The 27,024-nt window shown below is 40.7% G+C and overlaps 2 protein-coding genes across 3 annotated transcripts; one reads left to right on the top strand and one right to left on the bottom strand.

Annotated features, from left to right (window-relative positions):
- The first annotated feature begins 1,677 nt into the window (after positions 1–1,677).
- Positions 1,678–16,325, top strand: mmel1 (membrane metallo-endopeptidase-like 1). The gene is made up of 24 exons (XM_071526358.1): positions 1,678–1,758; positions 3,842–4,094; positions 4,927–4,971; positions 5,313–5,372; positions 5,498–5,659; positions 5,876–5,956; positions 6,112–6,207; positions 6,785–6,903; positions 7,048–7,113; positions 7,198–7,332; positions 7,605–7,694; positions 7,984–8,120; positions 8,252–8,345; positions 8,442–8,570; positions 8,784–8,882; positions 8,995–9,078; positions 9,192–9,295; positions 10,528–10,586; positions 10,847–10,966; positions 11,172–11,305; positions 11,465–11,530; positions 11,629–11,724; positions 12,424–12,500; positions 13,401–16,325. Exons 2-24 carry the CDS (start codon positions 3,938–3,940, stop codon positions 13,498–13,500), a joined length of 2,310 nt encoding a protein of 769 aa, XP_071382459.1. The 5' UTR covers positions 1,678–1,758; positions 3,842–3,937; the 3' UTR covers positions 13,501–16,325.
- A 666-nt stretch (positions 16,326–16,991) lies between these two features.
- Positions 16,992–25,554, bottom strand: prxl2b (peroxiredoxin like 2B). Of its 2 annotated transcripts, XM_071526369.1 has the most exons (8): positions 25,428–25,554; positions 24,838–25,042; positions 24,592–24,648; positions 23,647–23,698; positions 23,381–23,444; positions 23,127–23,202; positions 22,577–22,695; positions 16,992–17,443 (listed from the first exon to the last, which is right to left on the bottom strand). In XM_071526369.1, exons 1-8 carry the CDS (start codon positions 25,488–25,490, stop codon positions 17,417–17,419), a joined length of 663 nt encoding a protein of 220 aa, XP_071382470.1. In that variant the 5' UTR covers positions 25,491–25,554; the 3' UTR covers positions 16,992–17,416. The 2 variants fall into 2 exon arrangements, with proteins under 2 accessions (XP_071382470.1, XP_071382471.1); XM_071526370.1 differs by lacking the exon at positions 24,592–24,648 and having other exon boundaries at positions 16,994–17,443.
- Positions 25,555–27,024: the final 1,470 nt, after the last annotated feature.

Here is a 27,024-nt window from a genome sequence, read left to right as displayed (position 1 = left end):
TAATGAGCTCAAAATTTGAAGATTTTACCTCTGGACCCTTGGTGCTCACAGTCTCTTATCCCTGTACGTTGATGTCAGATGTCTCTGGAACTCATCAAAATGGCTTCACTGGAGTATCTCAATTTATTTTTTTACTTCTTGTTAACTCTAGGATTACCTTTGAGGGAAAATGGATCTTGGCCCACTACCAAGATGGCCAAAATTGTCAAATGTATCTTTTGGCCTCGGTATTCAAATAGATCTAATGAAACATGCATTCTGAAGCTTTCTCATCTTTTGGTTTTACTGAGCTCAGTTTTCACCCACCCACCAGGTTATGCCAACTCTGACTCTTTACTCTCCTCATAAACCTTAAGGAGAAGTAAGGAACTTCTGATTGCCTGTGACACTGTACATAAGCACGATCAGCATGAAGCATGAAAATAAGTTAATGGCACTTTTGCAAAAAAACCCAAAAAACTTTCATTTTCATTATTATAGTGAAAACATCCCCTCCAGTAAATGAAAACTATGAATGAATTATTAACTCAATTGCAGTCCTTAACTCCCCCCAGTCTTGCACTTCATCATGTTGTAGTTGAGTGGCTGCAAGGTTCTCTTAATACAAATATGAACATTTCTATGAGATTCCTCTCGACTAATTTGGAATGATAGTGCATGTGGACAATGCATGGGTCTAAAAAAAGATGTCTTTGATATATTAGTGAGGCTCAAATACATACAAATACATGTTCTGTTTTTGGATTTGATTAAGATTGCTCTCCACTAAATGTGTTTACCCTTTTGAAGATTATCTCTCATCATGACTGAGGCAGCAACAGCACCTGAGCATCATGGACAACTGGGTGGCTGTAGGAGCACGTTTGCCAACCACACTGGCTCCCACTCTCTCTGTAATATCAGCTAATTAGTGTGGTTAATCAGGCTGATAATGAGCCTGGGCGCCACGCCATTTCAATCTGACACCAGGCCAGGGTTCATATCTCCACCAGCCGCACCATGGGCATCCTAGTCCTCCCTGAACAAGTGTCTTTCCTGACACAAGAGGAGAGAGGCATGAGAGAGGCAGCAGTGGCAAGTGTGTTTGTTTTGATACAAGCAGTTTCTCAGGACACTAAGTCCATGCCTTCCTGGTCGTTTGGACAAAAAGACAGCCAGCTAGTAGAGATCTGAGCGATTGAGAAACACTGCTACTGTATGTAGTAAAATCCTCCTGCAGAGTCCTTTAAGCACATGCGTTTTATTTGTTTTATCTAGCTTCTCTGCAAGCTGTTCTCCTCCCAGATTTTTCAAAGCTGCACTCTTCACTCAGCAGCTGGAAAAAAGGAATTGATACTTACTGCAACACATCCTATACCCTCTTGACCCCCCCCCCCCCCATCCTCCAACACACACACACACACACACACACACACACACACACGCACTCAACAATATTTTTCAAATCACTATCTTGTGATCAAAAACAATCCAGTTAGCAGCCTGATACTAACCCCCCCTCCATCTCCCTCCTTTCTCCTCCCTCTCTCTCCCTCTCTCTCTCTCTCTCTCTCTCTCTCTCTCTCTCTCTCTCCCTCTCTCTCTGCTGCCTCCCTCATTCCCTGAACAGCACAGTGAACTGGATAACGTCTCCTTCATCCCGCGGCACAGACTCATTTCTCCACACACCAGCTCTGAGTGGAAGCTCAGTAGGGGTGTTCGAGATATTAGCGCGCTGTGGGGGGACGGCTCAGGGACTTCTACCATTCACATAGAAAGGTAAGCTCTGCCTCTTAGGTGATTACTATATACACCATCCAGTACTGGTAACCAAAGTGAAGGTGGTTCACAAGATTGAAAAGTTAGCCACCTGAAACTGCAGCCTTTAGTTACCATTCATGTAAGATTTTCAGCTGTCCCAAGACAGATTTGCATGCACTTTAAAAGGACATGTTCTAACAGTTTGAGCTGTTTGACTATTTGTATATGTGAAAAATGCTGATGTCATTACCATATACTTGAGGACAGTATAGTCAGTAGCTAAGTGAATAACATGGGAATATAGAGGATAACCACACTGCTGACCTAGCTTGACCTGTGTGCATTAATCCTTGTTTGTGTCTGAAACACTGAGTTTAGAGAAGTACACTACCATCACCAAATACAATCACATGTAATCTAACCTGGAAAAAACAATACAAGCAACCTAAAACCATTTACAATAGACTAGTTCCACTTTGTATCAGAAGGTTTTAGTTGTGACACACCGAACCCATTAGATTCCATCATTACTGGTATCTTAAACTTTGCTCCATATTACGTTTACTACATGTTGTAACTTTTTGTGCTGTTGCCATGTTGACCAGGTTTCCCATGAAAAGGAGGTTTTTAATCTCAGTGGGACTTAGTGGTTAAATAAAAGTTAAATAAAGAAAATAAAGAAAATGCATATAATTGCATTTAAAGCCACATTCTGTGTGTACGCTGTCAGAGACAGAGAGGGGGAAGATCTAAATATGCAAACAGTACTTTCCTTGTGGTATTCAACAGTGAATCTCGATTTGAAACATCACACTGCACAATATTGCACAATTTCCCATAAAGGGGACCCCCTTAGACAAAGATTCATGCCGGGGAGACAGTTTCTGCTCTGACAGTCTCGTGCTGAAGATGGCAGTGAAGCTCTAACAAGCCCCTGCCTGCACTCCATCATTGCAGCGCCAGATATGTGCCCATGAGTATTCATCAGGAACAGCTAATGGGCCACAGCAGCATGAACCTCTGATTTACAGCCCGTCCTCTGTCAGGCCTAATGATAGGGCAATAGGCTGGTTATGGAGGAACAGGTGCTGGGGACTGAATAGATGCAAAGCGGTGCTGCTGAAAGCCATGGGTGATTGTCGTTTTGTTCCCTGCACAAATGCTCATTTGCAATATTGTGTTCACACGTACATAGTTATTATGAATAGAAATTAGCTCTCTTGAGGTAGGCTTGTGGCTATAGGCATGGTGTGTGTGTGTGTGTGTGTATGTGTATGTGTATGTGTATGTGTGTGTGTGTGTGTGTGTGTGTGGAGGGGGGGGGGGGGGTGTTAAAATGTCCAATCCTTGCACAAATATTTCAACCTGATAATGGTCATTGGAAGTCAGCTTCATGATTAATTTACTCTCTGCTAATTATTTCCGCAATAAATATTACACTCAATAAAGGACTCAGTTAATAAAGATTTTCTGTTCTAGACTGTAATATCAACAGATGGGGCTCAATGCATATAAAGCTAGAAGTAATCACCAATTTGGACTCATTGAACATATGTATTGATTGCAGGAAGGCTAAAGCACATTGGCCAAACCCTGGAGAACCATGGGATTATTACGAAGCAATAGTAAAATAATCAGTTTAACCATGCGTTACTCAGTGAGGCGTTACAGTGTTTGCACTACTATTTCAATTTCAGTAATAAATACAGTTGCCAATCAAAAAAAGTTGTTACTTTTGTTGTAAGCCCTTCTAAATATCAGATTGGACTTGAGAAATTGCAGAAAAAAGTAGGCTATTTTTCTGGATGATAGTTCCCACTACACATCAGTCTAGTTTGCTTGAATTATCGCGATTTTTTTAAAGGAACGAGACGACCCAATCTCCGCCAAATTTCGTGGATTCAATGGAAAAGTAATGTAACGATTGTAACGAATTACTGCTCCCAGGGAGTAACACGTAAACCAAAAACATTACTTTTGAAGCGAGTAACGCGTAGTGAGTTATGAATAACTTTGTAACCAACCCAACGCTGTTAACAACTCTTGACTGTGAAGAAGTTGTAGGTGTTAGCGGTGCAGATAATGCGCTCCCTCATTGCAGATCGCACTGCTCAGCCCACACACACTGGTAGCCGGCAGCTGCGCCTGGACCATCCCACTCCACGGTACCTTCTCCAGAGAGCCGGCAGACAGGAGAATGGGCAAATCCGAAAGCCAAATGGATATCATGGAGAAATCAACTAAACCGGGGAAGCGTCGCTGGACCGTTGCGGAGATCGGTCTGTCTGTTATGTTGTTGTTGGTCAGCTGTGCCTTGGCCGGGCTGATAGTCCTCTACACATCGGCTGTGAGAGGTAGGCTCCGTCAGGCTTACTGTAAGATCCAGATGGCAGCTGCAGTGATGAGTGTCTCCCTAATCTTTCTGTTGCTAAGCTGGCATGACATTTGCCATTGTCACTTGAAATGATCTTGACCCCAGAAATACCACCAGAAATTATCATGATAAGTTTTATTCAAGTTCAAGTTCAAGTTTGTTTATTTATATTGCCATTTATCACAAACATGTCTCAAAGGACTTTACAGACAATGATCCTAACTAGATAACTGACCAATAATCAAACATAGAACAGAATGAGGACAACATCAGAAGAGCAGGACACACAGAAGCAGATTTTAGCAAGACATAACAGCCTACCTATTCTACATAACCTAACCTACCGGGACCACCACCCTTAAAAAAAGAAGAAAAAAACCTTAAGAAAAAAACTTTGTTAGGAAAAAACATGGCAGAAAGCTTTTAATCTCATAACTTTCGCATTACACAAATCTCATTGTTCAGATGTTGATTTTTCAGAGCTAGTTTAAAGCCTACATTGTGTTTACTTACCCAATGAGGATTAAACCTTGTTTTCTTAAGCAATATAATTCAGACAGGCCTAGCCTTAAAGCATGGTAGGATTGGCATAACTTGGGCAACTACTTGTTAAACAAACAATAATTCTTCCCAGGCCAGCCCAAGTCACTCCACAAGAAGGAGTAAAATAACTACATTTTTGGTGGATACCAAAAATACCCAACACTTGGCATGACTTGATTATAGTTTCTCTTGGTGTCAAGAGCATTTGAACAAAGTTAAACTGTCTTCTAATCTAATGCTGTCTGAAATCTGTGTCCCAACCAATTCAGAGCAATCTAATAGGTCGAGTGTGTTAAGGAGCTCAACAAGTGAGGGTGAGTCTTGGTCCCTGTGAGCTTGTAAATTGTACACAAGATATTGTGGGATGGTGGGTTGTGTCATGTTAGAGCTGGTGGGGGCCATCTCCGATAGCCCCTTTAATTCCCTTTACTGCCTAATCAGCAATGTCATACAAACGTGAAAGAACAGAGTCGCTGCTGACAAAGCTACTGCCTGTCAGACACAGAGACTAGATCTAGGCTAGTCAAAAATTGCTACACCAAATACATCTAAAACACTTTACACAACAACAAGCCCAATTTCTGTCTCAGTAGGGATGTTAATTGTGAAACAGTCGACATGTCCTCTAATAACTGTTAACTGTTGATTTTTTCAGGGCAGCAGTATCACTCCAACCTCAACGATGTGTGCACAGCTGCGGAGTGTGTTACTGCAGGTGGTGCCTTGTTTTATTTTGTAAACAAATTTACTCCTGCGCTCTATTTTATTCAACAGCAGAAGTCTCTAACTGCATTATCATTTCTGCCGTCGTCTTCCCTCTCATGCTTGTGGCACCCAAAGCTGCCCGGCTCTTGCAGAACATGGATGCGTCTGTGAAGCCTTGTGACAATTTCTACCAGTATGCCTGCGGGGGCTGGCTGGAGCGCCATGTCATCCCAGAGACCAGCTCCCGTCACAGTGTCTTTGACATTCTGAGGGACAAGCTGGAGATTGTCCTCAAAGGTCAGTTGGCATGTTTCCACACTCATACAGTATCAGGGTCAGAGATTTAATCTTTAGTGGTCAGCGAGCTGTATTATGTGAAGTTCAATGGCGTTTCGCAAGTGAGCTGAGAGTTTATGGAACTACTTGTATCACGTATCAGTTGCCAGTCTCATGGCACTAGGTATGAGTTTCATTCAAAGAAGAAAAGTCTTGAGTGCTTTTTGTTTTTTGCAGGTGTTCTTGAGATGGAGAATAAACAGGACAGGGATGCCATCAGGAAGGCCAAAACCCTGTACAGCTCCTGCATGAATGAGAGTAAGGCTCTCCTTACTCAAACACTTGGTCTTAACAATGGGTATCTTAGATCTGAAAGGAGGCAGGGGAACACACAGCTTTAATGTCTCACTGGTCACATGTTAGAGGGATTGCAATGCTGTTGTATTTGATGAGTTGTGGTGTCTTACCTGCAGGCCTCATCGAGCAGCGTGACTCCCAGCCCCTCCTGAAGCTCATTGACAGTATTGGAGACTGGCCCATTGCCTCAGATGACTGGAACACCACTACAGGTAGCGTTGAAAGACCTCTGAGCCACTCTGTGATCAATACACACAGCATAAGTGCTGTACAAACACATAAACATACAAATTATGCACACAAGCACGGCGTTGCTCGATAGTCACTCACTCATGTTCCTACTCAGTTACACAAAAAACATTTAAACTATATTTGTGCATAGTGAAATGTGAAGTGGTCTTACCTTTGTTGGCATGACCCAGAAGGCTGTCGTGGCTCTTCAGTGGAGCAATCAGGTGTTGTGATGGGGAGCGTGGTGAGTGGGTAGAGGAGCAGGTCCTCAATCAGGACTGTGACTGATTCTTTAAATAGACTACTCTGCTCTTCCCCAAGCTCCTGACTGCTGCCACTTTAATTAAATGTAATCAAGGACGGCAGCTCAAACAGAATTAACCATGCATAGCTGCATCTGCACAAACAGATTTATGAGCATCCCGTTAAATGTGTAGCAGCGCTGTGTTTATTTCACTGAGAGAGGCAGTCTGTTTTTGTAGCCTGGTAGATTGGATGGCTCCATAAACTTAGACCACTGTGTCTAAATGAGGGGATAATGTCTGTCTGTTATTGCAGAAGAAGCATGGAGCCTTGAGGACACACTGGCAACACTTACCGCTCGTTTCCACAAGAAGGTTCTGCTGGACATGTACGTGTGGACGGACGACCGGGACTCCCGCCGCCATATCATTTATGTAAGGGTGTCTTCTGCCTGAGCACAAATAACAGCTTAATTATTCAAATACAGACAAAATATAAACATTATAAAAGGATGATTAAAATGCAAAAAACATTTTGATACACACATTGCTATTCTGCTATATTCTGGTTATCAACAGATTGACCAGCCAGGACTTGGAATGCCATCAAGAGACTATTACTTCAACGATGGAAACTACAAACGGGTGATGCCTTCAAATTTCCGTTACCGAGACACAAGATCGATTTTGTCACGGAAACAGAATTTATATTTTATGATTGTACCATAGGTGCGAGAGGCCTACCTACATTTCATGGTTTCTATTGCGAAGATAGCCCGAGAGGACAGGAACTTGACTCAGGAGGATGACCGTGTGTGGGAGGAAATGATGCAAGTGCTGGAGCTGGAGACAGACATCGCCAATGTGAGTGCCGGCCACAACAGGAAATGGAATTGTGGGAGAGGGGCTGAGGAGAATTAACAATGACAAGATGAAAGATGAGTACCTCGTCTCTACTTCCAATAAATTTGAGAACCAGGCTAAGTTTAGTGTAGACTCAGGAAATAATCCAAGCTCTAGGTCTTTGTGCCTGTCAAGAGCATGACGAATAGGACTTTGCTGATAAAATGAGTGCAAAATGTGAACGTAGCAAAGCATCAGTTTATAGAATGCTTTTCTTTGCTCTTGCTGGACAGGCCACATCCCCAGCAGAGGAGCGCCAAGATGTCACCATTCTCTATAACAAGATGACACTTCGTGAGCTACAGGACACATTCAGTTTTAATGTAAGAATGATGTATGATTGTATGAAGCTTAATTCTTTGTATGTTACTTGATCAAAGTACAAGCAGGTTTCCTCTTTGTATACAATTACTGTTGAGGTAGTTTTACCCCCAACTGCTCCAGTGATGCTGCTCACTAGCTAACTGTAGAAGGCTGGTTATACTTGGTAGCTCCCAGGTGTGAATGTGTGTAACTGTATGAGTGTGAAGCACGGCGTTGCTGAAATGTATACATGCTCAGCAAACCTAAATGCATGTAAAAAAAAAATGTCTCCTGCCTTTTGTTCTCCAGGGTTTTAACTGGACACGATTTGTACAAGGTGTGCTGTCCAGCGTGTCCATTCAGGTGCTGCTAGAGGAGGAGGTGGTGGTCTACAGCTCTCCCTACCTTGAAAAGATGAATGACGTTCTCTCCAAACACAGTGTCAGGTCAGCCTGTGATGATTATCTGATACTGTAAACGCAGTGTGCAAAGAGGAGTGCATAAAGGTTAAATTATTACAGAAGAATTACAGTGCAGCACAAATACAATCCATTCTAATTTCAATTTATTCTTTCAGAACTATGCAGAACTACCTCACCTGGCAGCTCATCATTGACAGAGTTAATAGCTTGAGCCGCCGTTTCAAAGATGCCAGAGCTCATTACAGAAAGGTGCGACGGGGATGACATAGTGGAACAACACACATTAAAGTGAGCTAGCTCAAACACAATATTACTGTGTGTGTGTGTGTGTTTGTGTGTGATCAGGCACTATATGGAACCACAGTGGAAGAGGCTTCGTGGCGAGACTGTGTCCGTTACGTCCAGAGCAGCATGGAGAACGCAGTTGGGGCTCTGTATGTGCGTGAGACCTTTGCTGGAGAAAGTAAACGAATGGTGAGTCCTTTAGTCGGAGTCCAGATCCGCACAAAACAGAAATAAATCTCCCTCAGGGTATGGAAGTCAATTACTGCCACAACAGAAGTTTAGATCAAGCCGCCGCATGAGACGTCAGACCTCCACAGACTGCTCAGTGGAGTCAATATGAAAGTTTCTTTATGTGTGGGGTCATGATTACACTCTGACTGTTTTGTACGTATATGTTGGCAGGTCAGTGACCTCATCAGTAAGATCCAGGAAGCATATGTGGAAACACTGGAGGAGCTAAGTTGGATGGATGCTCCATCGAAGGAGAAGGCAAGAGAGAAGGTACAGTACACAGCCAAGCAAAACTATACTTTCCATTGTGACAAAATAAATAAGGGCTTATCTTCTATAGGCGCTATACACAATGATACTAATTGTTCTGCGTCTCTTCCAGGCCATGGCAATCAAGGAGCATATTGGCTATCCAGACCATATTCTGGAGGAAAGTAATCAGAAGCTTGACCAGGAGTACGCCCATGTAAGTAAGAACTGAGTCTCTCTCCAGTCCTGACTCTGCAGTAATAGACTGAACGATGCATATATTAATGTTGCGATTATCTGTAATCAGGTTTTGTCTGTTTCTCCTTTCAGCTAAATTTTAGTGAGGAGAACTACTTTGAGAACATCCTTGAGAACCTCAAGGCTGAGGCCCACAAGAGTTTGAAGAAACTCAGAGAACCAGTTGACCCTGACTTGTAAGCTGGTGCTACATCCAACACTGCAGGCTATATGCCACCTCATGAATACACAAGTTCTTGTAATCACGCAAAGCACTGTCTGCTTTCAGTTCAAGTGCGTGACACAGTTCTATTCACTGCATGCAGTCCAGACTCATAGCATGAACACCTCTTGTAAATGAGGTCTAAATTTTCATATTAATAATGATACTCTACTACTACTCCTACTAATACTACTACTACTAATACTACTAATAATAATGGTAATAAAAATAATAATAATGATAATAATAAACTACATTTATATAGCAGTTGCTTAACAACTAAGCAATAATAATAAAAAAAAACAGCAATAGTGTGGACAAATAAAGATGAAGCTACTACTACTAATAATAATAAAATAAATTTCAGTGTAAAACATGTGAAAGAGCCTTAAAAGATGTTCATAAAATCTTAAAATCAATTCTAAAACTGATAGGCAACCAATGTAAGAAGGCCAGAATGGATGTAATGTAGTAATGTGGCTTCTTCTAGTCCTGCTCAAAAGCTTTGCTGCAGTATTTTGCACAGTCTGGAGCTGGACCACAGTTGTTTGGTTAAGGCAAGTAAATAAGTCTTACAGTAATCAAGATGAGAGGAAGTATTTATGATCCTCTTTGTGTCACTGACAGACAGGACTGATCAGCTGTGTCGAACGCGGTGTTAGGTCAAGCAGCACTAGTACAGAACATTCACCTGCATCTTCGTTCATCAGAAGATCATTAATAACCTTGAGAAGGATGGTTTCAGTGCTATGATGCAGGATTAAAACTGAAATTCTTCAAAAATGTTATTTCTTTCCACAGTCACTAAGAGTTGCTTTAAAACTACTCTCTCCATAATCTTGGAGATAAAAGGCAACTTAGAAATGACCCTCTGATTATCATAGACAGCTGAATCAAAGTTGGGTCTCTACAGAAGAGACAGGGACACAACCAGTAGTCGGAAGTCCAAGTGAGGGCACAGTATTTCAACATGAGCTGGAGAGGGAGTAATCTTGGATCTAATACCCTCAACCTTATCAACAAAAAAGGATAAGAAATGTTTACAGCCAGCAGCAGAAGAAGCAGAAACACCAGTATGAGCACAGTTTAAAATGCAAACATCTGTACTAAATAGAAGGCTAGAGTTTTGCTGATTGGCAGAACTATCAATAATGGCTATGTAGTTTAGTTGTATATGTTCTAACACATTTCTCAATCTTTTCTAAGATGGATCATTGGTGCAGCTGTTGTGAATGCATTCTACTCACCTAACAGAAACCAGATAGGTAAGAGCTTTCTTTACGAGAATAAATCAGACCAGAGACTGATGGTTTCCCCTTTCATATGGGTAGATATGTGTAAGTCTCCTCTGCCATAATGCAACCTCATTGAGAGTGGTAGTAACACTCTCTGGTGTAAAGAATTAAACTATTTTCAGACTCTGTGGTGTCATTCTGATACCACTGAATGCTAGACTCTCATCAGCTGTTAACCTGGTGTTCATGGTCATGTGATCTGACTGATCCTGCTTGTTTTGTCTGTCCAGTCTTTCCTGCAGGGATCCTGCAGCCTCCTTTCTTTAGTAAGCATCAGCTCCAGGCCCTCAACTTTGGTGGAATAGGCATGGTTATTGGACATGAGATCACACATGGATTTGATGACAATGGTGAGGCACTGGTGATTCATCATGGGGATAGGGAAAACAAATTACAGTTTATCATAATTATTCTTTGGCATTTTATAATAATTATTGTCATTTTACTGTGACCAATAATTTATCATAAAAGGTTACCACTTTTCTGATGTAGATGCAAGATACTGCATCACTTTTGTGATGTGTGCTTTACTTGTTGCATTGTGTTTGGTTGCAGGGCGTAATTTTGACAAGGATGGTAATATGCTAAACTGGTGGAGTAATTACTCTGCTGAGCACTTTAAAGACCAGTCACAGTGCATGGTGCAACAGTACGGCAACTACAACTGGAAGCTAGCAGGTGGACAAAATGTAAGCATACTCTGTTTGGAATGCATAGATAAATGGCATGTGTGAAATTAGATGTTAGTCTTGGCTGTAATGCATGACTATGGAAACCGTGTATTAAGTGACCATCCGAATGAGTATTTTCATGTTTGTGTGTTCTTGGTTTTATCCGTGTTACTTCAGGTCAGTGGAATCAGCACTCTGGGGGAGAATATTGCTGACAACGGAGGGGTTCGCCAAGCTTATAAGGTTGGATGCTACTCTTATGATTTATTCTAAAAAAGCTGTCAATAAACCTTCTATACATCTGAAATGTTTTTTACATATTTGTGTGCATGTGCTTACAGGCTTATCTGAAGTGGGTAGAGAGGGAGGGTGAAGAGCCCCGCTTACCTGGTCTAGACATGGATCACAAACAACTTTTCTTTCTTAACTTTGCCCAAGTGAGTAACAAAAATTAGGGGAAATGTAGTTGCTGAAGTAGAAACAGGGTGGATTTAATATATTTCTCCATCTGGAGTTACCAAGAACAAAAAGCTCAGGAGGGAGTTGTTTTTTTTCACTGAATGCTTGATGAAGTAAACAATGGGACAAAGAGAGAAAGGGAGAGGGTCAGGGGGTGAGAAGTTAAAGCAGTCCCAGGCCATATCTATGTCCAACTATATACCTAGGGGTTTAGAGGAGCTGCCAAAGTAAAGACCGTTGTGGTGCCAGAGAAAATAAAGCGTAAGCACAACAGGGTGTTTAACAGTCATCAACAAAAAACAAATCTGTATCAAAGCCACACTCACTCCCTACTGGGATTATGAACTTCAATCAGTAAAATAACTCGTACAATAACCCATAAAATAACTTGTACTACATGCTACAGTATGTAATTGCCATTTAAAGGTTTGCATTGCGTCTACATCATATATAAAGGCTGTTGAATTACCAGAAATGTGTAAGTTTGAAATGCTATAGCAAATGCGTGAGGAGCTTTAGAGCACAGTGCCAAGTATGTATTTGGAGGTGTAATATTTATTATTTTTTTATTTTATTACTAATGTTAACAGTCCATATGAGCTTTTTCGTAATTCCTAATGACTGCTTTTAAAAATAGATTCCTCTCAAAGCCCAAACTAATCCATTTCTTTTCCTAGGTATGGTGCGGTGCCTATCGGCCTGAGTATGCCAGCCAGTCCATCAAGACTGACTCACACAGTCCCTTAGAATACAGGTTAGGACCTTCAGTTTGATCTGTTGTTAACATTAGAGATGCACCGATTCCAATTTTTCAGAACCGAGTACAGTTACAACTACTTTATTAAGTAGTTTGACTGATATGAGTACTGATCCAAGTAGCACTCAATTAACATTCAATCCTGCCACCTTGTATTGGCCTATTACAAAAGAATTACAGGAACAAGTGATTTATTTGATCAAAATATGCACTGGAAATTGTGCAACCCTCAATTAAATCTAATAATAAAATAGAAAATGAGCAGAATGTTCTTTTTCACAAATGATGATGGTTCAGCATTTTCATGTTGGTTCGCCTGCCAGTGTCAAGCCAGAACAACAACGCCTTCTGGTCAAAATTTCAGAATGAAACCCATATTGCTGAACATGTGTGGCAATTTTCTGAGTGATACAAAGAACTTAAGTGTATTTGAGGGGGATTCAAGAGTGAACAATTTCCTTTCCCAAAAAATAACTTATTCTCTTTTCCAAAACTGACAGTCCCAAATTTTATACTTTAATTTGGAAGGCAGAATCGCCTCCTTCCGGTATTATTTTACCTGTCTTGAGGGAGCTGCTTTGCCTCTTCACTCTCAACGCTGCCAGACACCTCTGCTTGGCACAGCTGGCACTCTGCTTCACCGAGATCAAAGAATCACCACACTGCAGACATATTTCCTCTCGCCTGAAAAGTAATTTCTTGTGCCAAAGCGCAGCTTGTTAAAGTATCGGGACGGCTTCATTTGCCGATACCAGTGCTTGGGCCATGCACTAGGACTGATACCCATACAATTGGTGCACCTCTAACATTCATAATATATTTCAGCTTTTATCAGCCCTGTTAATTTGCTTATTATTGTTATTATTTGCTGTTAATTTGCTTATTTCTTTTCTTTAGGGTACTCGGCTCTCTCCAGAATTTTGAAGCATTTTCGGAAGCATTCCAGTGCAAAAAAGGTAGTCCAATGAACCCTGAGTTGAAATGTCGGGTCTGGTAGAAAATAGAAAATGTTACTCTTGAGATATTTATTTCTTGACCTGGGCAACTCAACTCAGAAGGTTAACATCTTAAACCCACAGAGACATCCTGTTTAAGACTAATTCAGATTTATTTACATGGCAGAAGATGACAGAAATTTACATATAGATGTATATGGAATGGATGACCTCCGGGACGACACCCTAGTTTCAGAACTTGAAGCGCATATGATATGAAAAAGAAACTTGCTTGAGTATCTATAGCTTCTCAAGTTTAAAGTGTTGTCCATGGATGAATTGGTCACTTGTTCTTGCTTACAAGTGGTTTTGCTGTGTACCGCTGTGGGTGATGTGGGTACGTTAGTGAAAAGGCTGCATAGAAAACTAAGACCTTATGAAAAGGTTAAAGCCAAAGCTGGCTTTAAATGCTTTACCAGCCTTTCTTGAATTAATCCTTAAAAATCTCTTGTGCAGATCTTCGTGATTACCCATTAACATTTGGCACTGAGTTGCCTTGTTATCTTTTCTCTGATGTATTGTTTTCAAGACATTGTGCCACTTGAAAAGAAACAATAGTGAACAATCTTATTCCAACTGAAGCGCGAGTATGAAATAAATGAAAGCTCTTAGCTTTGCTGAAGGAGAGACAATAGAATTAGTCACACTCCGAGGCTTTGGTCATTCACTGTTAAATGAAACAAATTACCTGAAGACTTTAAGACTGTTAAATCTTTGCAGCTTTAACCTTAAATTAACATTCTGAGAAAGTGGCGGCTTATACTATTTTTACAGTTAGAGTGGATACATATTTGAAATTTACAAAGCTATTAGTATTTTTTGGAAGATCACGTAGCTCATTTTTTAAAGTTTATTCACCATGTTCTGCCATTCATGGACGCTCAGTACTCACTGCAGAAATATATACGTATGTCTTTAAGTTTGGTCTAATTCACATCCTGTGAGAAAACATATTTCAGATACAGAAAAACTTGGTGGCTTGCTACTTTTTATTAGAAGCTAGTGAGTAAAAGCCAACATATGATGGAGATAGAGGATGATGTGATCAAGACAAATCATATGTATTTCACTATATTGCATTAGTAGTCATTGCTTATGGTGTTGTCATGTGCATAAGGGGACAGAGAGGTGTTTCTTATGTTATATATTTAGGGAATGTGTAGTCGTGACTAAAGCTGGGATCCCATCTGCTAGGCTAGACAATCTTGACCTTGCATTAGGGAAAGAAACCAGTCTGAAATAGACACTTTACACACCTATATGGGTCCTGAACAGCTCTGCTTTGAGAACTAAGCCTGCTCCCTCTCTCCTCCCTGCCTCCACACATTCCAACCCTTATACACGACTCTGCGGGGATCTGGGCTCCTACATGTTCGTAGTTAATTTCTTTTATGGGCTGATATATGGATATCAAAAAACCTAACAGGTGCCATTTGTTGGACAGGCTGCACATATACACATTTATTAAAAATTAGGTATGCCTAATCATATAATATCTGTAAGTTGACATTGTACATAAAAAGGTCATGTATGTGTGGAGGAGGTCTTTTTTTTTTTTTACCGCTTGATCTCCTGAGAGGCAACAAAGCTTACTACATCTTGGAGTTCAAACATAATTATGAGACTTTTAGCCTCTGGGCACAGCCAATTAAGAAGAAAAGACACAGGCACATACTCGGACAGGCCACAGATGAAGTGGCATGCCTTGTGATCTCTCATTGTTCAGTGTCGTGTAGATGAAAGGAAGAAATGCAGTGTGCTGGAGCGTGGTGACCGCTGGAACTGAAACCAAGAGTGTGCAGGTAGACACTGAGGAATGGGCTTGTCATTAAAGAGATGGCCGGGGCCAGGACTGTTATTTTCTACATTTATTAACAAATAATGACAGCAGAACGAAAGAGCAGAACTTATAAGAGAGGATGGAGGAGCTGACCTGACTAAATGATCAGTCAGGCTGCAGGAAGCCACTGAGGAGAGCTTTGAAATGCAGCAGAAAAATAAACAAACTAGTGTTGAATGTTTGCTCATCATTTGTCACATTCAGGATGCCTTGGTAAACTGAACATGACTGTTAGGTCTCATCAGAGACTGCTGAATTGAATGTGCATATTGAAGCTTTACACTCTTTCTTTGTTAACTTCACATATTGGCAAATACTGTTGCATTGAGCAGGGGAATAAGATACATTTGTAACTAGAGACTGTTTCACAAGGGATGGAAGAAGTGATAGTGTGTTGCCATCTAAAACAAGATGTTTAAATGCAGGAGACTTAAGCATAAGCTAAGATGCAACATTGGGCTACCGTTGGGATACAATATCTGAAGAGCAACAGCTTGGCCTTTTGTACATTTTGTCTAGTTTTCCTCAAAAGGAGGAAACTGTTCAGAATTACTTTTTGAACACAGTACAATAGGTACGTAATAGACAATGTGGTGTTGTAGATAATTGATACATGTTCTATACTGCAGTACTTAGATATAAGGGATTCAAAACAGGTAAGAAATGAGGTGTACATTTCTTACCGTAGTTCTAGCTTTACATTTCAGCTGTGAAATTGTGTCATTTTGAATTAGTAGCAAGTGCAAATACAAGTATTTGTATCTTTTGCTATATATGAACATCTGTTTCTGCCATTGTCACAGCAGCCAAATACCCACCGAACCAGAGGAATTTATTTATCTACATGAATATTTATAAAATACCATTGTTGCGTTGCAAAAATACAAAAGTAAAAGATGTTCCATGAATGTTCATGCTGCTATGTAATTATCTAGACTAACTGCTATTTTTGTGACTCAAATCTGTAATTATTGCCATTAAAGTGACTGTCCCTACTTGTATGGTCTCAAATCTCTCCTTTAAATGTTTCCTTGTAATCTTATGTAATTATAAAAAACCTTATACGATTACACATTTTCAGAATCTGTACTGTTGTGTGATAAAATGCCAAATAATATTGCATATTTAATATGTAATTTGTGGAGATACAAAAATATGTAGGATTCTTTTCTCATTCAATACAGAGGATTAAAAGATGTTCTAAATTATTCTTCACAAAACGTTTTGCCTTTGCTTGTTTTGTTTTTTTTCTCTTCAGCTCAATGGGCAGAGCATATAGCACTAACACTGTGGGTTAGGGGTTCGATTCCCACTGGGGCCACCGATGCTAAAAATGAATTTCAATTTAAAGTCTCAGACCAAGAAATGGATGGATGGAAATGGATAGATGTAAAGCGGTTGTTAGTTGTTGGAGATGAGAAAAAGGAAACCATCATAATGCTGGTATGATCCTATGACAGAGCCATCAGAGTTTTTAATCAAGTATTGTAAATGTTAGTAATCAAATCAAATGAATCTGTATGGGCAGGGTAACTGCTTCTCGTGTCAAATGGTTAGTTACCTCACCCATTTTGCAGCCGTGCTCATGTCTGTTGTGAGAATGCCGACTGACTGAAGCCATTTATTGATTTTAAACTTTTATTAGAATTCTGTACATACCAAAGGAATTAATTTACTCTATAAACTGACTGTACAAAACGTAAATAGATATACAAGTCAATTTAAAACACAAGACAAACACACCGGTCAATATGGGATGAACTAAGGTAATTGAAGTTCAGAATTCCCAACATTTATTACAGTTAAGATTCTGGGAAATAACAAAGGAATGTTCCTTTTTGTAACTGAAAGCTTGATATACATATATAGTATAAAATATATAAATCACAAAGAAATTCCAAGTAATCAAGAATAGTGCTTGTTTTATGTTCATAATCACACTGAAGTTAAATGTGGCTTTATAACTTGCATCTTGACTGACTGAACACATTCTGTGTATTTTAGAGTTCCACTTCTTCTTGTCCATTTCCACTTCCCCAAGTGTCTGTGTTGTTCAGGGACCATGGATGGTGAAGTCATCATAGAGTACAAACGTCATCGTTGCACTGCAGGAGATGGTGCAAAGGTTAAAACTGCAAAGAATGAGCTTGACTCACATGTATTTACAGGGTATTTTGAAGAACAAGGGACTTTTGTTCTTTTGCACTTCCAGTATAAGTCTAGTTACTGGCAGTCAAGCTACTCACCCACAAATCCAGTGCGGTGGAATAAAGTAATGGATAAAACAGTGACAACTTCATTAATGTCAACACCTTAATACAGATTACAGTGTGCGAAAGGTTCAAGTAGAGGTTCAATTTCAAGATTGGGGAAAGTTGGCTTGAAGCAAGACATACAATACAATATACAATTACAAAAACTGAAACATACTCTATATTATCACATTAAATAAAACAGTGGAAAAAGTAGTAGATTGAATGACCGGGGTAGTGGAGGGCATGGGGTGAAGAGTCTATCACCGTTAGAGTTAAAAGGGCAAAGAAGTAAGATTCTGAAATGACCATAATATATCAGCGGAGGGTTGATAGGGTTGTTGATCAATACCAATAACTCAATAACACTTTCCAGCCTGTACTCTCTGTTTTTGGAACAGAAACTCCCTGTCTGGTGGCATATCAACACACTCCCAATCTTGTCCCACGCATTTTTAACTGCACAATGATGGAGGATGGCGCTACAGTGATATATTACTTCTTCACTAGATGTTTCTGTTGGAGCTCTGCTCTAATTAGATAGCTTAATCATCTCTATTGTGAAAGTGAAAATGTGACTTCATTGTGTCAACTACAGGCCACTGCACCTCAAGGGGATGGGAGGGATATTTGTCATAGATTGCTTAATGTCCCTTTGGAGGTTGGGGGGGGCCGTGCCTTTAGAAATTGATTATCTACCATTTTTCATGGATCTTCACTCTTGGATGTTCCTTGTTTGCAGTAAAATAGTTAAACTCGTATTAGTCAAAATTGTATTAAGAAAAATGTTGCCTCTGAAATGGGTCAGTCAGCACATCGTCGGGTCTTTATGCAGGAAGCTGACTTCACAGGACTCAACCAATCATCTTATGTTTGGGGCAGGGGGAGGGGGCAGACCCTCGAGTGCTGCCAGCCAATCAGAGCAATGGCGCTTTCTGGCTGCTAGAAACACCCCCAAAAATAGGCACAAGGGACTTTTGTTCCTCGAGTGACGACTGGAAGGCAGCCGCCTCCTCCAAGGCTGCCAACAGCAGGCCCGCCCCACTCTTCACTGTAGTAATTATGGATGTAAACATACTTCAGTGATATTCTACACTACCACTGCTAAATTTCCAAATGTGACGATGCTGAAAACAACAACAGGCCTGCCAGGCTGCAATTCACTGCTTACTTAAACATTACTAGCTGTCTGCATGGTCGGGAACTCACTCAGGGAACAAAAGTCCCTTGTGGCCAAAACAGCCTCTAGACCTTTAGGTTGGAGAGGGGCACAAAATTCTAATTATTATTGTATTAGGTACTTAGAAATGTGTGTTTCTTAGATTCAAAGAAATCATATACAATTGTAGGAAAAGCAAAAAAAGCATGTTCAGTCACTACACATGAGATAAAACGTCTTTGCATTGGTATGATCACCCTGGGTGTCCCGCTCTGCTCTCCTGCTTTCTGCAGGCTTATGATATTATAGACCAGGATTCTTCAGTTCCGGTCTTCATGGGCCGGTGTCCAACAGGTTTTTGTTCCTGCCTGACCAAAAGTCTGCAGGACACCAGCCCACGAGGACCGGAATTGAAGAACCCTGTTACAGACTATAGACGTACACCTGTCTTTTTAAAGCTTCTTTGATTCTAAATGCATTAAGGAGGAAATTGTTAATCCTCGTGTCACAATATCAGCTTTGAAAAAGGGCAGCAATCCCAGACAGATGCAGGACAAGCACATCCTGTTTCAGTAACTGCACAGAGCTGTGCAATAGTTGGGATGTTTTAAAGCCAAGTGTGCCTCAGAACAGCATCAGTGTTTTATTTTAAACACATTGTTTTCATTTCCTTTTTTTTGGATTTGTATTCTAATGGTTGTTGCATGGCACAGAGCAATTGATAAGAAGAGGGCCAAAGGTAAGCTAGTCTCCATCTCTTCTCTCTAAAATCCATCTCACAAGCCAATTCAGAATTACAATACTGCCTGTGGCCTCTTAATGAGAGCAAACATTATTTCTTCTGCTGGCAAATGGAATGCTACCATGGAAATATTTAAAGCCAAGTAGGGCAGCTTAGCACAGGCTAAAATCCTTGCATTCAAACAGGCTATGTTTCTGAAAATACAGCAAATCCTGTAACTACACAACCGGGTCCCATGCCCGAGGCACACAATTGACAGATTTAAAAAAAGAGGTCAAATACCATTTAACGGAATGCAATGCTCTAATTCAAAAGCAGACATAGTAATACTTCCTCAGGCAGTTTAAGGGGGATATCACTATATTTCAGCATTGAAATATATAATGCCCTAGGACAGTCTAGGTGCATAGCAGACATTCACTATTGTCTCCATAGCCAGAACAAGTACAGATTCTGCACATTCCCATGGTGCATTCATTGTGATGATGTATATACCTAATTAATTAGCAGTTTGTGTGAATGTTAGACTACTTGGCTTGCTAGTTAGTAACTGAACCGCTAGTAAACATAGCTTATATTACTTACATGCATAGAAGCACTGCTTATACAAAAATGTGTTTTATTTTAAAATGAGTATGTGTCATCTCACGATCACAAAGAATGAGCCATACATCACAGCAATGATGTCATGGAAATTTGAAAATTAATTTGCATATAAGAGGACTACAGGAGTTACTCAGATAAGGTGTGAAGATTCATAGTTACATTTTTCATTAGATACTGACCAAATAAAAAACTTTTTCCACACTGTGATGAAGTTTGATTGTGCCCACGTATAGAGGAGTGAAGTTGATGCCACAGCACCTTGGTGGCAACGTTGTGGCAAAAAGGAGAATTAGTTTATGATGTCCCATCATGCACAGCTCCATAAAGAACAAAGTGGAAGACGTTAAGGGCTCCTACAGTAGAAAAGATGTCCATAATCTGATTCAGAACTGTTAGCACTACAATGATACAACTCAGTTTGGATGGAAATGGTCAGACAGCCATTCACTTCAATCAGAACCTCAGTCTCCCATTCATTGTCATTAGAGCAGCTGAAGGGTGAACTTCACAGAAAAGAGGCTCAATTGTCTGGATTCTGGCTTTGGGAAAGAGTTGTTTTTACTTGCAAATACTCAGTGAAGTGTCCTAGCCTATAGCCTATATAATAGCATACACAAAACCTTTTAATTGAGTGGTATTCTTCTTTCAGAATAGAGGAACCAATGTGGTCTGTCTGTAGGGACCACCAACTAATGTCCAGCCTTGTCTGCAGAGGACAATGAGAACAATATCTCTTGCCTCTGGGGCCACTGGTCAGGGGCATTGTGCTGGAGTTGAGTCTGAGGGGATCCCTAAGGGAATCCTGCTTGAGGGATTTCAACCTCCAGACACAGATAACGGCTTCTGAGTGAGGGAGTGCTGTCTATGAGCTATTTGAACTATAGCATGTCCTTACTTCTGAATGCAAAGCTGAATTACTCCAACAGCCTGGATTTACCCTGATCAACGAATGACCTTAGCCCGTCACCAAAGTTCCTGTTTACTGTGGCAGCAAACGGTTTCAATGCCCCTTTCAGTGGAAACTGTCATTGCCATTTGCTAGATTTGACCTGTAGTTGTTTCTGCCACATTTGGACTCTTTGGAGAAAACAAGGTCTATTGTGTTCCTCAGCTGCAGAGACGACATCTGTTTGTCTTCAGACGTGTCATGGGGAAAACTACATGCTGCGATTGTTCTGACATGGTGGGTTCTGTGGGAGGCGCATCGCAGTGCCATGGGGCTTTAGGTTTTAGGACCACATGCTGGGTACCACAGGCTTGTTGAAAGCTCTGACGAACACAGGATCACCACTTAAACCCCTAGCACTCGGGACCTATGATATTATGTTGATGAGCTTTCAACAGTTTGCTTCCAAAAGAGCCATTATGGTATGGTACAGGGACTCTAAGACCTACTTTTTTTCCCCATTTCAAATTCTACTTCTCTATTTCACATTCCAATTTAATATTTGCACCAACACATTCGATCTCAGATCCCAACATAATGATTTGAAATATTGGCTGTTATGTACAAGTGTTATGTACAAAGACTGACTTTTCATTGATTTAATTAGTGATCCATGACATGTTACACCTCATAATCCCTCCATGACATACCAAGATTTAATTTTGTAGAGCACTGCTGGAGCTACATTAATGAGAGGAATTAAAGTATTTGATGAATCCTGGAGAAATGTTGCCTACACTGGTTTTTGCAAGTTAAACTACGTGAGAGCTTATCTATGCTCTCCCAAATTCCAAAACAGAGAGCAGTTTTATACTTTCTCTGTTTTCTGTTTTGTATGCCATTTGCATATACAATTATGGCAGCAACAGAGATCATCATTGAAGTTTAAAAGGTTTTAGGGCCTATGTCTGTTAGTCAAAGGAAGGCAGCTTCTGCACACTTTATCACTGCAAAACTTTGATAGCAGCTTTTGCCTTCATCAGGATATAAAAGAGAATGAGCAGTCCATTTGGCTGTTATTTAACAAGCTGTTGCAGTCTTGGCCTCCAGCACCTTTTATAAGCTTCTTTGTGTGTAGCAGACCCCTTTCTCTACTAGGTCTAAAATGGAAAAAAGTGGACCACCAATGAATATCGTGTATAATGTGTGAAATTGTGCATAACGGGGCTACTCTGTGCTAACACATGTGCGTAAGTGTTGCTACTGACGTATGAGGACTGTTGAAACAACTTGGCTCATAGAACAATCCAGATCTCTGTTGCTTTAATATACACAATGATACTATTTGCTTTTATTCCATTTAAAACTTAAGTATAACTCGTAAGGCGACTTAATTCACGGTCACCAAAATACAAATTAGAAGTTGAAGAGGGGCAGTGAAGAAATTAATAGTGGAAAGTTGAAATAATTACCTTAGGTGGCTACATTTGAGCCAAATTGGATAATAGCTTTGACAGTAGGTTAATGCGTTTCCCCAAGTATCTCTTATATCTCAAGTCCTGTGAGGTTCTTTGTGTTCATAGCACGTCTTACCACTGGCCTCTGTCCTGCTTGTGCATTGGCTGAGACACCCAGAGCCTTGGCAATGTCCTCCAAAGGTAAGTGGTCTCCCGGTGAATCCTGGACAAAGTGCAGCAGGACCTTCTCTCCACCTTCACAGTGCACAAAATGTTAAGCAGGCATTATCATCAAGTAACTACTGTATATGTTCCACACTGAGATCCGTTTTTCTGTCCAGTTTGACATGATGTGATACAGCACTGCCCTCTAGAGGAGAGACTACAAAAATGCATCTCAAAAATAGATGAAGGCATTAAATCCCACTTCACAGATGACAAAAAAAAAAATCACATTTTTAAGCATTTATTTACCAGCAGTCAAATGGCTGAGTAAACGTAACCTTTATCAATGCCATTCTGCACATTTGCACATTAGAGTGCAAATGGTTAGTTAGAGTATTATTAATGGGTAATAGAGTATTACTCATTAACAAGACAGATCCTACCAATGCACCCTACTGATATTTCCCTCTGGTGCATATCAGATAAGTTTAACCTTTTCTTTCCACTAAGTCTGGGCCTACCTTTGGCCACAATGAGCGTGCCTCCACTCTGCAGCAGATCTCCTGTGAAGTTTCCCTGGATGCCTTCAGCATTGGCCTGAACAACAGCAGACAATAACAGTCGGTCAGAAGTCAGTCTTTAAAATCTCTCATGTTTCTCAGCAACTTTACCCCTGGCACCCAGATCACTGGTCATGTCTGAATGTGAACACTCCAAAAATACTGACCTTGATACTGAAACATTATTTAACAGTGTCGTTATGAAAGACACCTACCTTTGAAATTATATCTCGTACTTTCTTCCCCAATGCAGCAGGAACCACACTTAAGGCAGTGTATCTGAGTGGGAAATATATTGTCCCTGAATTAGACAGCAGTTAATGTTTCGCAAAGGAAACAACTGGTCAAACCTAGTACAGAATTAAGTTCACAACTGACTTTCTTTGACGAATGAAACCAATTTATTTCCAGGTCAAGGCAAACTTTGCCAAACCAATAGCCTATCTATTACATGCAGGGAACACAGGTGTGTCATACTCACCTTTTGAAGCCCAAATCCTTGTAGCTTTTCTTTTTTTTGTCAACATAAAGGGCTGCAAGGGAAGGCAAAATCCATGAATACTGGTTATGTATTTATAATCCTACATAAGGATGGGCTGTATAGATTGATGGGCGCCATAAGCATGTCTGGCACCTTGTGGCACGCTCACTCTGTATGTTACATAAGTTAAGTTGTGCAAGGGTGACAATGCAGTTATTTCAAAATTATGACCAGACAGACAGAGATTGTTACCGCAGAGTAGAAACTATGTTCACACTGCAGCTGAAAGTGTCTTAATTCAGATTTTTCTCATGTTTATAGTGCAGTGTGAACAGAAAAAAAACTCATGGATTCTGATGTTTTCATTTCTAAATTGGACCACATTCATATGTGGTCCTAAATCTGATACATAGCTGATGTGTGGCCATATGACTGTAGTCTGACCTGACAGATCCGTTCCATTCATGTGGTTTTACGTCACACAGTTATCTGTCATGATGGGACAGATAACTGCGTGATGTAAAACCACATGAACATCCATTTGACTGGTAAAACATGGAGGACGATTCAAGCAGCCAGTGGAAAGACAACAAGGTTACAAATTTAGTTAGAATTTGGGGAGATGCCTACATTGAAACAAAAATATAGGGGACATATCGTAATTGACCACTGTTCAAACAATTGCAATAGAAATGGCCGAGTGGGGCGACAACAGAGCTTGGCTGCAGTGTCAACGAAAAATCAAGAGGCTCAAAATCAAGTTCAAGGAGGCGAAAGACTCGAAAAGATTCTTACAATGAACTTAACCGTACTTTGGCCGATAAACGTCTTTTGTTGTTCATTTGTACATGTGGGTCAATTTAGGATAGAGGTCCGTTCAGATATGATATTGGATATGGTTCACTTTCAACAATGAATGTGAACAGTCAAACAAAAAAATCTGACCTGAGCAAAAAAAAACTGTCATCAATTGCACAATCAGGCCTGCAGTGTGAACACAGCCTAAGTAAACAGGGTGGAGACAGGTGAAGATTGCCAGGGGTAAATCAAGCCCCCTGTGTGTTAGAATGCCTTTTCCACAAAAATATAAAGGCTGCACATATTTTTCATGTTAGAGTGCACTATAATTTTACTCCAACTAAACTTTTTTTTTAAAAAGTCCCCGGTCAGGAGTGATGAAGTGCTGCTTACATCCTTTAAAAAACCCTCCTTCCCTGAACTCCTCCAGCCCCGTCTCTTCTGGTCCAATGCCGACCAACGCCACACCATTGGCTCTCAGGTCCGGCTCTAGTTTGCTGATTTCTGATGCCATCCACCGACACACCTGGCAGCCAAACCTGCGCAGGAAGAACAGGACCGCTGGCTTCTCCTGCCACAGAGACTGGAGCTCTACACTCTGAAACACAGACAGGGCAGCTGTCAAACAGAGGCAGAAACAGATATAGGCCTACCTGTTGTGAAATTATACATCATCATATGGTCTACCTCACACTATGCTTCTATTCACAAGTATTCCCTTCAGATCTACAGTATGATCATCATTATGGCACCCAAGAGGCCCTATTTTACTCCACCACCGTCACCGCTGTGAGATAATGAGCTTTCAGATCTCAGCATGTCTGTCAGGGGAAGGCAAAGTGAAGCTAGCAGTGCGACGTTTATGTCAAATGACGGTATTTTTTAAACGCAAACCAATCAACACGGTCAGCAGAAAGTATCAGACAGACGAGAGGGGAGGGAAATTCATAGGTTTCCTGCTGGCTACTTGGCCAACTCCATACCTCTCCAGTGTCAGCGCTCTTCAACAGGTTCTTTCCAACTTTAGCAAGGTCGATGTTTGCCATTTTCTCCGACTGCACTACACGGATTGCGATCTGGAATGATATGAATTTACATTTAAAGCAATAAGTTCCGAGTACACACGGCCCCGCCCCACAGTTGCAAAACAGCTGCATCCTGATACGCCCACTCCACACTGAAGTCCAATCACATTTCTGATGCGTCTCCAAATCCACCAATCATAGTGTAAAGTGTATTGAACGGAGGCGGGTCTTACTCAAGGCAAGCACGTGCTTTGTCCCCTATGCATTTTTATTTAATGCTTTTTTTTTGTTTGTTTGTTTGTTTTTTCGAAAATCCCAGTGAGTAGGCTACACTCGGCATGAAACATTGCCTCACCAGTCTTGATATGGACTTAATGTAGTGATTTAACTGTGCAGGACTCGTGAAAATATACATTTTTTTAAATGCCGGTTGCATAAGATGCAGCAGGTGAGCTCAAAGGTGATGATATTTGTTGCATGTGTCACCCGGGCTTGTGTTGTAGGTGCCAATATTCTATTAATCATTGAGACAGCGAAAGAACAAAGCCTATAGTTTCCTACTTTTTGAGTTCTACATTTGGCAACTGTTTCACACAGGAAATCTGGTGCTTCTGATAAGTGGTCCTCAGGCACAGAGGCAACCACAGCCCCAGCCAAGTCGGCTTGGCATTTCCGTTCAATAACGATCTCTACGTGATGACGCAGTGGAGCTGTGTCTTCCGGTGTGTCCCTTGTGTGTCTCCCCCAAATAGATGCACATTAGGCCACGGACCCCCAACAAGACCCCCTATAATATTTTGTCTGGGAGACCCTTATAGGAAAATTCTTGTTGATTCAGTAGACTATTGTATTTTCTACTGTGTAGACATAGTGGTGAGAATGAAACCCATAATCAGAATAGTCATTCATACATTCTCTAATTGGGATTATTTTAATTATAGTGAAATTAGTCTATTCCTCGTTTTGCTAAGGGACCCCCTGGAATCCCCTTAAGACCCCCTGGGTGTCCCCGAGCCCCACTCTGTGAACCACTGACCTGTGTGATGTTGGCCATATGCCAATGCGTTCTCCATAACCAGATACAATCCTATATTAGGAGGTTCGATGACAATGAATTCGATACAGTGGCATCTTAGGTTTGGTTTCCACCTCTCCGTTATCAAGCTGGAAAGCCCAGGTCAGATTATTACTGCAAGTCATGTTAGATATGACTGGCTTGTATCAAGAGATGGCCCTAATGAAAATCACCATAATATTCCCACAATCTTCTTATAGTGACTTAGACTTAGACTAGTGTGTCTGGTAGCTATAAAAGTGACCTTATCATACTTGATGGCATTTTTTCTCATCTCAATACTATCACAATCATTTTATTCCTACAGGGATTTCTGTTTTTGCTGTGGTATTTGTATATTATTCTTCTAAAAATGTATTCCAGGATTACTATAGTTCTTTTTCATCAGAGGAACGGACCGAGATCGTGCGAGAAAAAAAAAGCATGGCACCATAATTATTTTGAATTTAGCAGCCAAGTTTATGTAATAGTTGTCTGTTA

The sequence above is a fragment of the Centroberyx affinis genome, unplaced genomic scaffold (assembly GCF_046629955.1).
Source record: "Centroberyx affinis isolate AG114_WGS23_722 - 3 ecotype Tasmania unplaced genomic scaffold, CSIRO-AGI_Caff_v1 ptg001408l_1, whole genome shotgun sequence".
Lineage (NCBI taxonomy): Eukaryota > Metazoa > Chordata > Actinopteri > Beryciformes > Berycidae > Centroberyx > Centroberyx affinis.
Note: the sequence above shows the minus strand (reverse complement) of the source record. Positions and strands in the feature narration are given on the sequence as shown.

What these genes read in the sequence shown, in the direction of transcription:
- prxl2b (XM_071526369.1), bottom strand. Translation starts at nt 25,490, where the DNA reads ATGGCAAACATCGACCTTGCTAAAGTTGGAAAGAACCTGTTGAAGAGC. An exon ending in GACAGTTTTTTTTTGCTCAG is followed by an intron (nt 23,699 to 24,591) that starts GTCAGATTTTTT and finishes CTTCCCTTGCAG; the next exon opens with CCCTTTATGTTGACAAAAAA. An exon ending in AAGCAGGACAGAGGCCAGTG is followed by an intron (nt 17,444 to 22,576) that starts GTAAGACGTGCT and finishes CATCTCCTGCAG; the next exon opens with TGCAACGATGACGTTTGTAC.
- mmel1 (XM_071526358.1), top strand. Translation starts at nt 3,938, where the DNA reads ATGGGCAAATCCGAAAGCCAAATGGATATCATGGAGAAATCAACTAAA. An exon ending in TGGAGACAGACATCGCCAAT is followed by an intron (nt 7,333 to 7,604) that starts GTGAGTGCCGGC and finishes CTTGCTGGACAG; the next exon opens with GCCACATCCCCAGCAGAGGA. An exon ending in GGGTTCGCCAAGCTTATAAG is followed by an intron (nt 11,531 to 11,628) that starts GTTGGATGCTAC and finishes ATGTGCTTACAG; the next exon opens with GCTTATCTGAAGTGGGTAGA.